The 13,371-nt window shown below is 42.4% G+C and overlaps 1 protein-coding gene across 1 annotated transcript in view; it reads left to right on the top strand.

The window, feature by feature from the left end:
• The window catches only part of ARHGEF39 (Rho guanine nucleotide exchange factor 39), a 208,025-nt gene that overhangs the window by 98,940 nt on the left and 95,714 nt on the right, over window positions 1-13,371 (top strand). Inside the window, 1 exon segment of the mRNA XM_083186480.1 lies at window positions 9,203-9,323. Within this exon segment, the coding sequence (XP_083042606.1) occupies window positions 9,203-9,323 (121 nt within the window).

The following is a 13,371-nucleotide window of genomic DNA, read 5'->3' as shown; positions in this document are numbered from 1 at the left end:
CTCCTCTAAACATGGGTCTGCTTTTATACATTCCCCCTCTCCTTTGTGAACCTGTGTTCCATTGTGGATTAAAGGGAGTATTTACTTCCCCTGGAATTTGGGGCCCCTCAACTACCACAGGCTGTACTGCTGCAACCTTTTTTACAAAACATTTTTCATTCTTCTCTGCCATTTTGCGTTGTTTACTGGCCTGGACTGCTTGAAAGGACCGCTGCATTAACCCCATTATTTTATCATAGCTATGCTTTGTGGTGTCTATCAAGTGCTCACATTTAGCTTTAATTGTTGGATGTGAGTTATGCACCAACAAATTTTTAAAATCTTTGCTGTTCTTATTGTTGTTTTTGCTATTTCCAGCACTATATGCTGCCCATAACCTATTTGCATATATTAATGGGTTCTCCTCAATTTGCTGTTTTATTTCATATGCTACCATTGAGCCTGACACTGAAGGGTTTATTATCTTTTGAAGCTCCTCTATTGTTTCCTTATATGTACCCTTTCCTTCTTTAATTAAATCGGGCAGAGCACTCCAGGAAGCGAAGGGAATTGTTAATTGCAATACCTTAACTTGGTCAGTGATGTTTCTAATTCCTAGCATTTCACACCTCTGCTGGACATTAACTGCATGGGATGTGATGTGTTCGCCTGAATTCATTTTCCCAATCATATCTGCAACTCCCATGAGTGTTTTTATGGGTTGTGGGGGGTGGTCGGCCCTAGTGGCCCTGGAGTGAATAGCCTCCCCCTCGCTATTGAACCCCAGTAAGGTGTTCCTACTCTCGGTGAGGGGTGCTGGTTGTCTATAGGGCCTGTGCGTCTCTATTTCCGTCTGCTCTTCATCACTTTCTGCACCTATTAATATAGAGCACTCCCTGTTCCCTGCTGACTCTGCAAACTCTCCCATTGCTATGGGCAACCTAGGGGTATATTCAGTAGAATTCCCCTCTCCCCAGCAGTTCTCTCTCTCCTCATGATTTGGGTCCCATTGTTCCCTTTCATATGCATATACAGGACATGAGCCTGTAGCTGCAGCTCCTATTTTAGTGTTTGCAGCGATGTGTCCCTTTAAAACAGATACATCCTGTCTAAGCTGCATCTCCCTGTCCATACAAGGGGCATGGTCAACTACCTTTCCTTTCATACACTCTGTAAGCTGATTCTGCATAACTTTATAAGCACTTATTATTTCATCTCTTTCTGTTGTAACCTCTGTTAGTGCTTTTCTACACTCGGTTGCTTCTCTTTGAGAAATTTTATGCTTTTGAATGACTTCATCCTGGGAGATTTTACCCATGTCATTAAGTGTTGTTAACGTTTTAAGTTGAACATTTAACTGCTCTATTTTTTCCTTGCTTTCTGTTTCTTTTAAATTAGATTCTTCCCTACATTTTTGGAGGGTTTCAGCTAAACTGCTTAGCTTGGTGTTCATAGCCATACATGCTGCATACAAGCCTGCAATGGCTAAACCTTTATGTTTCTTACTGCTTTTCTTTGATTTGATTTCATCATCAAACAATTCCTGGACATAGCTCCAGGGGTTTTCATTTAATTTTGCATCACAAGCAAAGTCAGTACACTTTTGCTTTGTGATGTATTTCACTACAAAACTGTCAATATTTGACATTGTAGCCATTTTAAAGTTTTATTCCCTTTCCTTTAAATGTATTCTATAGCTAAGAATAACAAATTATATTTATTTGGGAATAATATTTTCTACAATTTTACACTTGGTGTCCTCTCTTATCTGTTCGCTAGCCTGATAAGTTACTCTAACACCAGTGTTTTGATTTTTATATTTTAGGCCTTTTCAGATCTGTCTCATTTACAACCTATTCCACTGTGATCTTGTACATTTGGCAACAGACATCTAGCCTTTTGTGTTGCTTCTAAAAATATTGTATCAGTTAAAATAGATACCGATCATTCCAATTGTGTCCCTTCGTGGTCGCCAATTGTAGAGTTTGGGGTCTCTGCTATGTGTATATATATATATATTATATCATATCATGTGATATAGATTATATTATATATTGATGTAACACTTTATGTATTTAATATCTGCCTTTATATTATAATAGGCCTACAAGATAGGTTGACTTGTAACTAGAGGGGCAATATCACTAGTCAATCACAAAGAGATGTACTTCACATAAACGTTTGGATACATATAAGTGTGATTGACCCACAGGGTAAATACTGCTATATCTACTGTCTGGGAGCTAAACCACTAAAATATACTTCACACATATATTTCATCCCAGCTCATTGACTATGTGAAAATTATGTTTACAAAATACAATTGTCAACCAACCTTGCAGTCCCTATACAATATAGTGCAAGATGTACATATATTGATCTCTTATGAGATATTTATAGATCCCAACAAGAAAGTTCGAGACACGGAATGTCAGCTCTATTAAAATGATACTTTATTCTAGATACACAAATAATACAAGATAAGAAACACAATGATAATAAGTCCTATAATATTATACGCTTCCTTATTTATGGTACCTACATAACAAACAAAACACTTATACTAACCTACACAATACACATACTATACACTTGCAAGAATATTTGAGGGTAAATTTGAATAACTACCTGACGTCTCAGGGTCCTTTCTTCTCAGCTGTCCCTCTGATCTGAACTACCAAAACCTCTATATCTCCCTTTTAACCCAAATACGCAGAATGGAGTTCCCTGTTCTCATGACGTTATTGAATTTATGGATGCTTATGGTGACAGGGTCTCCTACTTGTCTGGACGCTAGTGGTAATCTTCATTGCCTGTTTCTGGGCTCTTCCTGTGCATCAATCTATTTTACACTCCTGTTGTCAAAATACAATAGTGTCTTGTCTGTCCTGCAATGTAACCTACATTCTCCAGAAAGAAAACCAGATGGCTGGAGTCTGGCCCATAGTGTATACATTGCTTACTCCATTAATAAAACATGGGATTAATCCGTTTCATTTATACTGTATTAAGCATTTGGCCTTCTATCTATATTGATTACCCAATACACCGTCCTATACCCAATGATCCAAACTCTTGCCGCAAAGTACAATTAATCATGATTGAAAACACACATCATAAAACATAATTCAATTCAAAATATTTGTGCTGTTACTAGCATTTTCTGACTTATATCTGTTTGTGCAAAATTGTATATGGTAACAATAGCCAGAAGATCCGTCTGATCTAGCGCTATGGGTATTCCATGAATCTTACTTTCCTTTTGATGTTTGCTAGAAAAATAATGCTGTCTGCACAGATCTCTGGTGAATTTCTTAAGTTCTATAAATAATTCAAAGAGATTTGGACCTTTTGAAATTACAGACTTTTCAGTAAGTGTTCTATTTGAGAGATTAAAAATCCCTTTATTCCTTATTCTCTCCTTACACACTTTGGATCTCTCTTTGTGGCCTCCTCTACATCCTCTATAGTTTTTCTTTTTGGAGACGGCTGGCTCAGAATATTGAATCGATTCTGGGCCTGGGCCAATATGGAAGACCCAGAATCGATTCAATATTCTGAGCCAGCCGTCTCCAAGAAGAAAAACTATAGAGGATGTAGAGAAGGCCACAAAGAGAGATCGAAAGAGTGTAAGTGTCTGCTTTCGTTGATTCTTTTTTACAGACATACGTGCTGTCACTCAGGTCCCATATCAAAGACACCACACACTTCCTCAAAATTATTCAGGAGTGTGTTTGGCAAAGTTATTTTTTGCTGATGACATGTGACGTAGAGTCTCTCTACACCAACATTCCACATGGTCAAGGTGTGTCTGCTCTTCAGCAGTATATGATGGAAGATGGGGACCTGAGTGACAGTCGACGTAAATTTATTTTGGACTCGGTCACTTATTTTTTCTCACAATTACTTCACTTTTGATGGAAATTTCTTTTTACAGACACTGGGTACTGCCATGGGCACCAATTTTGCCCCAAGTTTTGCAAATCTTTATATGTGGCGGTTTGAGGAGGAATATGTGTGGGGGGGGGGCATTTGGGGCAAACTTCGTGCTCTATGGCAGATACATAGATGATATGTTTTTTATTTGGCACAGTGGTCAGGACCTTGCCCAACAGTTTGTTAATTTTCTGAATAATAACATTTTCGGTTTAAAATTTACCCACACTATCCATCATGAGCACATCACCTTCTTGGATATTGCGCTTAAAATTAAAGATGATAAAATTACCACTTCCACGTTTGTAAAAGAAGTAGATTGTAATAATTATCTTAACTTTAAGAGCTGTCACCACCGCACCTGGCTCACTAACATCCCAAAAAGTCAACTTCTTAGGCTTAAAAGAAATTGTTCAGATAATGAGACTTTTAACAAACAGGCTGAGAATATGATGAGATCTTTTCAAGAACAAGGGTATCCCTTAGATCGATTAGATACAGCTCTGAAGGAGGTCTCTAAAGTAGATAGGGGGAGGGGCCCTAAACTGCACACTCTGGACATATGAGGTGCTACCTGCTGAGACTTGTAGTGCAGCAAGCAGGAGGAGGAGTTTGCAGGTGCACACTAAATATATATGCTAGACCTTTTAATATCTTGCTATATTGCATTTGAGGTTATTAGCATAGTAATGGCCATTAGTATGGGCTTGTCCACCGCATCCAGGTTACCTCAATAGGACAAGTCCCTAACACTACTCTGGGACAGGTCCAGGGCACAGGGCCCCCCAGGCCAGCCCAGCAGAACCACCCCATGGCATCACATTAGTGTGAAATTAAAGTGATAGTAAAAGGGATAGGGGAAATTATATGTGATAGGACTTACCTAGGTAAGAAGTAATAATAAATGTGAAGGGTGCTACATATATATTAAACAAACTAAAGGGGTGATTGAAAGTGTGCGATATGATGCCATGGAGCAGCCCAGCAACAGCAGCCCAAAGAGCCCAGCGCCCCAAACACAGTCCCACAGACCAACACTCAGCATATATGTATAGTAGGACTTACCCTCATAGTGCCAAGCTGAGGTGTGCAGTCTTGAATGTTGGGACTCCAACCTAATTAAAATCAATCTGGGACAGGTGGGTGGGGTGCTAGTTAAGGAGGAAGGCGTCTCTAGTTCCTTCCAGTGTGTATGAATACACAATATTTAGTACATAGGGGGAGGGGCCCTAAACTGCACACCCTGGACATATGAGGTGCTACCTGCTGAGACTTGTAGTGCAGCAAGCAGGAGGAGGAGTTTGCAGGTGCACACTAAATATATATGCTAGACCTTTTAATATCTTGCTATATTGCATTTGAGGTTATTAGCATAGTAATGGCCATTAGTATGGGCTTGTCCACCGCAGTGGCCTGGCTCCTAACTGCCCACCCAATACGCTGCTTTCCACCATCACCATCTTCCACCCAAAGCTCACTGGAGATCCATACCTGCTTACCACCATCGGCCCATTTGATCTGGAGTGAGGCACTCACCTTCTGAAGGCAAGCCGCCTATCTAATACCCACCCAGAGTCATCCTGCGGACGTCTCAACAACACTTCTCATTCCGAATTGGGAGGCTTGCAACCCCCTATTAAATCTGGATGAAGTTACAACTGAGCATCGCTGTGGCCAAGCTCTAAAGGATCATTCAATCCTCCGGTTACCCATTGAACTGTGGACTTACAAAGGTGATATCAATATTTCAGTGGATGCAGCATTTTACATTTCCCTCTCCCCCCCCTTCTTTTATTGTGTTTATTGTAATTCATGTGTTTACATTGTAGCATGCTATTATAGAATTAAAAATATATTTTTTTAATTTTCCTCACTCTGTCATCAATAAGCGCAGTCTACCACCCTTCTTTACAATTTTCTATAGGGATTGACAACCCCTTTTATTGACAGCCGCTGGCTGAGGCCACTCATACAGGCGCCCCTTCAGTTACTTTGGTAACTGACCCCCTTTTTCGGGTTGTAATTTAATGTTCATTTAAAAAAATAACTCCCAATCTATGAAAATAAAAGAAATTATAAATAAAAACTATAGAATTCTCAAGAGCGATAAATTCCTTGCCTCTACTCTAAAGGAAAAACCTAGAGTTATTTTCAAAAAGAACAATAATCTTAAAAATATTTTAGCACCTAGTCATTTTCATCAAGATTCTCATCTGACCCTCAATAAATCTACCTTGATCGGATGCTTTAAATGCGGTAGGACCAACTGTATTACCTGTAGGTTTCTTTTGAATAGAAGTACTCAGTTTGCTTCTTCTAATAATTCCATTTTCAAAATAAAAAGCTTTATGAACTGTGCATCAAGTTACGTAATCTATCTGATTACATGCAATTGTGGCCTACAGTATGTTGGCAGAACAACACGTACATTAAATATACGTTTTCTCGAGCATCGGAGAAACGTTATTAATAAAGTTCTAACACATAGCATCTGGAGACATGTAAAGGTTCATCATGCAGGGAGTGTTGAGGTGCTGAAACTCCAGGCAATTGAACAGATATCTGTCTCAGAGAGGTGGTGATAGATTTAGTAATCTATGTAAAAGAGAGGCATTCTGGATTTTTTCGTTGGGGTCATTATTTCCTCTAGGGCTAAACGAATCTATCGAACTTAATAATGTGGGTCTTTGAGTTGTTGGGAGTCCTAATGGGTATTCAGTTTCTTTTTGATATAATGTTCTTAAGAAAATCAAGAGTAAAAATTCCTTTTGTTCGCGTATATATAGATATGAGGAAATCACTATGGATAAAACTTGCTGAGGGGTTATTTCGGTTTAAAAAGGTTTCCTTCCCGATGTTTGTATGTTTGCATGTTGAGGGTGGGTTTTGAACCTATGGCTCCATGATTTGACAGCCGTGGTGTTCTACGGATGGAGCCAGGGTTGATTCTCACCAGATCAGGACAGCTTTAGAAACAACATTATCTATTTAGATATTATATTACTAATTAATGTTTAAAAACCAAGGAACTAATAAATGAAGGGACTATTCCTTAATAGATAAGCTTTAAATCCTCTCTGACTTTCTAGATTCTATATCATTATTGTTTTATACTGTTTATTCTTTTAGGTGTGATGAACTAATAATAACAATGTTTAAAACTAAATTTATAGTGTAATACAATTAATTCTCTTCGGTTTGGATCTGTATGTCATGTGCAGGGATTGAACCTGTGACTGTGCTAGCTGTCCGTGGTGTCTGCGGATTGAGCCACAGGAGATCCCTAAACAAAAGCTGTAGCTCTAGAGACTTGACTTCTCCCTCTTTCTCTCTTTTTTATTGGACACATCTATTATTAATGAAGTGAATCAATGCAGGTGTAAAGCAGCCCATACACGCTGCAATGCCGGGCTGTGCGTTCTGTGCTTTGAGGTGCGCGCTCCCGCGGCACCTTATCGCACAGTACAAAAAGTATATAAGTATATAACGCATGCACATGCAATGCAATGCAATGTGATCCCTGCTATTGAAGCCCACAACGCACGCCCGCATCGGGACGTGTATGGGCTGCTTAAGCCTGTTGGGATTAGTTACAAATACATGGCTTGCCATCCCAAACACACAAAAAAATCCATGTGTTTTTGATACCACATATGTATTTGGTTTGTAATTCTTACTAAATGTGATATATATATATATACATATATATATATATATACATATATATATATATATATATATACTGGGATGGATGTAGGCGGCACTCTCGGATTTAGTGAAGCAAAGCAAATTTATTGTGGCTCCAACATGCCCGAAACATGTTGGAGCCACAATAAATTTGCTTTGCTTCACTAAATCCGAGAGTGCCGCCTACATCCATCCCAGCATCTACAAGAGCTTACTAAAGCTACAAGGAAGGCACCGGGTCATATTAAAGACATCCATAGGAGTGCCGGGCACTTGGAATGATATATATATATATATATATATATATATATATATATATATATATATATATATATATATATATATATATATATAAAATGTACTTTTTAAAATGTATGTTGCACAAGGATGATGACATTGAAATTGGACTCTAATTAATTAAGTCACTTGTGCTAATTAAAGGAGGAATCTGATTGGCAGACTCACATATAAATACGGTGCCAGTAGACAATGGGGGATCTTATGAGGAAACTGGTTTATACCGGAGAAACGCGTCAAGACCCCTGGTGATCCATTTGACGATTGTGGGACACTTTGCACATACGTTGGACAACGTTAAAGCCAGTTCACCTGCCACCCATGGTGACGCCGTATTTGTGCGGCTATTTCTCCGCTCCCAGCTCGAGTGTGTACAAGCGGCAGCGGTGCTGCCATCTGCAAGCTGATTGAAAGCGGTCCTTGCACCTGTGCAATTTCTTCAGACACCCCTCCACACACAGCGCTCACAAGGTGTGTGGACACCTCAGGTCCTGGAGCTCGACAGCGGGGTAAGAACCTGAAAAACTGCCGCAGTGTGGTCCCCTATAACCCCTGGAGATTGGAAATTCCCTCCAGAGACAGAGGGTTTCAACAATTGGTAAGCACATATTCTACTCCAGCAATTATTTGGCCACAGTGCCGTGACATTAACCTGGATAAAATTTCTGTCGACATGGAGTGTTGACATCAACATCAACTCCCATTTATTTTGAAGTACTGATATTAACATCAACCACCTGGTACTGCTGGCTGCTTATTATTATACTGGGACTCTGTATATCCATGCTTTTCTAAATCTGAACCTACCAATACGCAATCGGAAATTCCAATCCCCATATATGTGCATATTGATAGTATTGCAATTTATGGATGTTACTACTGTTGGAATTAATAATGTATGAATTTGCATAAGTGTCCCACAGATGTCATTGTGATCACCTTCTATTTCTATTCAGAAATTTATAGTTTTTTTTATATTTTATTACTGTATTGATAAATTTATTGATTTTTATGACAATTGCGCTTCTTTTCTTATCACGAAATACCTGTGCTTTAAACTTGAGGGACACAGAATCACTCTTAGGAGCAGCAATATTGTTATACATTTTAATTTAATTAAATGTATTCCCCTGTGGTGCCTTTTATTGAGAGTGTCACTAACCGCGGGTTATTGCGCGCCTGATTTTGTCCTATCTGTGATTTGCATCGTGTGTCTAAATATATCACAGATTGCAACATCACAGATTGGCGATTGTATTGTGTTGGTGAATATTGGTAACTAGACTGATAATTATTCTTACAGGTCTCTTCTGATTTCTCTTGAACACAACCTGGCCGGATCTGGATTCCAGACTTTCTTACAATATCTACATCTGTATAAGACGCACACAGATTGCGTAGAACCCACAAGGCTTGCAGTACAGGTTGGTGTCTCATGTATATGGGCTTGCAGTACAGGTAGGTGTCTCATGTATATGGCCTTGCAGTACAGGTAGGTGTCTCATGTACAGTATATGGGCTTGCAGTACAGGTAGGTGTCTCATGTATATGGGCCTCGCTCTGTCACCCTGTCATTAACATATTATACCCCGTTTTCATTGCTGCAATAACCCATGCTCAATGCAGAAGGGTCCCAGAAGTAACCCAGGATTACCCGACTAACAACACCTTGTAAGAGGGTGATTGGATCACTGGCCCTTGGAGATGATTCTAGGCCCCTCCAATCTCACTCTATATCACTACTCTGAACAACTTTACACAGAAATATGGCTCCTAGATCCAGTCCCATACCAGTCCTTGCTGTCAGGTCTCACCCCCTCTCAACTTCCACACCTTTCACACGCACCCACAACCCACACAACCTAATTACTATCTCACCTGTCCCCTCCCTTCCTTTCTCCTTTGCTCTCTGGAATGCTAGATCAGTCTGCAACAAGCTCCCAACTATCCACGACCTCTTTATCTCCCACTTTTTTAACCTTCTCGCCATCACTGAAACCTGGCTCTCTGCCTCTGACACTACCTCCCCTGCTGCCCTCTCCTATGGAGGCCTCTCCTTCACACACTCGGTCAGACCTGATGGCCGCCAGGGCAGAGGAGTGGGCATCCTCCTCTCCCCCAACTGCTTCTTCCGCGCCATTCCACCTGAGCCCTCCCTCACATTCTCCACCTTTGAGGTACACACTATCCGCCTCTTCTACCCCATTCACCTCCTTGTGGCTGTAATCTACCGCCCCCCTGGCCCCTGCTCCCCTTTCCTTGATAACTTTGCTGCGTGGCTTCCACACTTTCTTGCCTCTGACCTCCCCTCTATCATCCTTGGTGACTTTAACATTCCTATTGACATCAATAATGCTGCCTCCTCTAACCTTCTTGACATTACCACCTCCTTTGGACTTTCTCAATGGACCTCCACCCCCACTCATAATCTCGGACACTCCCTTGACCTAGTCTTCACCCACCATTGTAATCTCTCTGATTTCTCGAATTCTTCCTTCCCACTCTCTGACCACAATCTGCTCTCTTTCACCCTCTCATCCTCCCCTCTCCCCTCATTGCCCAGACCCACAGTCACCAGACGTAACCTCGGGTCTCTTGACCCTACTGTCCTGTCTTCCCTGGAGACTTTCCTCTCTCCTCTCTCAACCATGACTTGCCCCAACCAGGCTGCCTCTTTCTATTACTCTTCTCTCACCTCTGCTCTCGACTCTGTAGCCCCCCCTCCACACTGTCCCCCTTTGACGCTCTAAACCACAACCCTGGCACAACAAAATAACACGATTCTTGCAAAAATGTGCACGCTCTGCTGAACGCCTCTGGAGGAAATCTCACTCTCTGGAAGACTTCCTCCATTTCAAGTTTATTCTCTCCTCCTACAGCGCTGCTCTCTCCTCTGCCAAACAATCTTTCTTCAAATCTCTCATCTCTTCCCATTCCTCCAATCCCCGACGTCTCTTTGAAACTTTCAACACTCTACTTCGCCCTGCACCACCTCTCCTCCCTTCATCCCTCACTGCCACTGACTTTGCCTCCTTCTTCCTCTCTAAAATTGAGGTAATCCGACATGATATCTCCTCCCGTACCCCCTCTGCTGCCCACCCCAATCATTCTCCCCTCCCAACTACCCCACTCTGTCATCCTTCTGCCCTACTACAGCTGAGGAAGTCCACTCCCTCATCTCATCCTCTCCCCCCTCTACCTGTCCCTTGGACCCTCTCCCCTCCCGTCTCTTCAGTTCCCTCTCCCCCACTGGCTGCTCCCACCTTGCTCACCTCTTTAACCTATCTCTTTCTACTGGCATCTTTCCCTCACCCTTCAAACACGCTCTGGTCTCGCCTATTCTTAAAAAAAAAAAACCTGGACCCTTTATCTCCCACAAGCTACCGCCCTATCTCTCTTCTCCCATTTGCCTCTAAAATACTAGAACGGCTGATTTACAGGCGTCTCACCAGCTATCTGTCTGACCACTCCATCCTAGAACCCCCTCAATCTGGTTTTCGCCCACTTCACTCCACTGAGACTGCCCTAGTGAAAGTCACCAATGACCTGCTGTCAGCCAAATCCAAGGGTCACTTCTCCCTGCTTATCCTTTTGGACCTATCTGCTGCCTTTGATACTGTGGATCACCCTCTCCTCCTCCACACACTCCAAAACATTGGCCTCTCTGGCACAGTCTTCAACTGGTTTTCCTCTTACATCTTCAACCGTTCCTTCTCAGTCTCTGCCTCTGGCTCTACCTCACCACCTTCTATCCTTCCTGTCGGGGTCCCTCAGGGTTCCGTCCTTGGCCCCATTCTGTTCTCTCTGTACACCTCCTCTCTGGGTGCACTCATTAACTCCTTTGGCTTCCAATATCACCTCTATGCAGATGACACCCAAATCTACCTCTCCTCTCCTGATCTGTCCCCCACTGTTTTCTCTCAAGTTTCCAACTGCCTCTCTGCCATCTCTACCTGGATGTCTGAGCAATTTCTGAAGCTGAATATGGACAAAACCGAACTTATTATATTTCCCCCACCCAGAGCTATGCCCCCTACTAATATCTCTATCACTGTTAACAACACCATCATCTCCCCTGTTCCCCAACTCCGCTGCCTGGGTGTCACTCTTGACTCCTCCCTCTCCTTTGCACCCCACATCCAAGCCCTGGCCCATTCTTGCTGGTTCCAGTTACGCAACATTGCTCGCATCAGGCCCTTTCTCTCACAGAGTGCAACTCAGCTGATCATCCACTCATTGGTCATCTCACGGCTTGACTACTGTAATGCTCTTCTCACCGGCCTCGCTCAATCCCAACTAGCTCCTCTCCAATCTGTCCTCAATGCTGCAGCCAGGCTTATCTTTCTCTCCTGCCGCTCTAACTCTGCCACTCCCCTTCAACAAAATCTGCACTGGCTTCCATTCCCCTACAGAATACTCTTCAAACACCTCACACTCACATACAGGGCCATCTCTAATTCCATTGCTCCATATATCTCTAACCTCATCTCCATTCATACACCCTCCCGCCCTCTACGGTCAGCTGACGACTGTCGTCTCTCCTCCACCCTGATCACTGCTTCCCATGCTAGAGTACAGGACTTTGCCCGTGCTGCACCCCTTCAGTGGAACGCACTCCCTCGCCCCATTAGACTCTCCCCGACCTTGCAAAGCTTCAAACGGGCACTGAAAACTCACCTATTCATCAAAGCGTACCCTTCCACTGCATAAACCAGCTGGTTCTCCGACCTCTTGCCTTTTTACATCCTGCTATCTAACCACCACCCCCTCGCTTGCACCTCTTGTAATCTGTCTCCCCTTCCTACTAGATTGTAAGCTCCTCTGAGTAGGGCCCTCTTCCCTCCTGTTGTCAAAGCCCACTTCTCTTCACATGTCACTCACAGCTCTCCTTTACTCCAACACTCAGTGACCATCTTTGTCTGCATACTCATCTCCATCATTGGCCTCAAGCCTCTAGTTGTATGTTGATTGAGTCCTCACTACTTACATTTAAGCTGAAATGTGTATTGAACTGTGGCGCTCTTTATTTGTACTGTATTTTTGTTATTTATTCAATGTTATGTCAAGTTTTGTCTCCCTGTATTGTTCCTTTGTACGGCGCTGCGAAACACTTGTGGCGCCTTATAAATAAAATTATAATAATAATGATGGAACGACCACTGTACACTAGATCGGATCTGGGATTTTGGTTGTATGAACGGCTGGAACTGCTGTGTCTCACAGTCTGTTACCCCTGATATACACCAATTATTACTGCTACACCACTACTTACATACCACCACATCACATGGCTGCACCCCACTGCTGACGTTACACCGCATCACATGGCTACACCTCTATTTACATACCACCACATCACATGGCTACACCACTAGTTACATACCACCACATCACATGGCTGCACCCCACTGCTGACGTTACACCCCATCACATGGCTACACCTCTAGTTACATGCCACCACATCACATGCCT

Source organism: Crinia signifera, chromosome 5 (genome assembly GCF_055691185.1).
Source record: "Crinia signifera chromosome 5, ASM5569118v1, whole genome shotgun sequence".
NCBI lineage: Eukaryota > Metazoa > Chordata > Amphibia > Anura > Myobatrachidae > Crinia > Crinia signifera.
The sequence above is the reverse complement of the archived record's forward strand: the minus strand, read 5'-3'. Positions and strand labels throughout refer to the sequence as shown.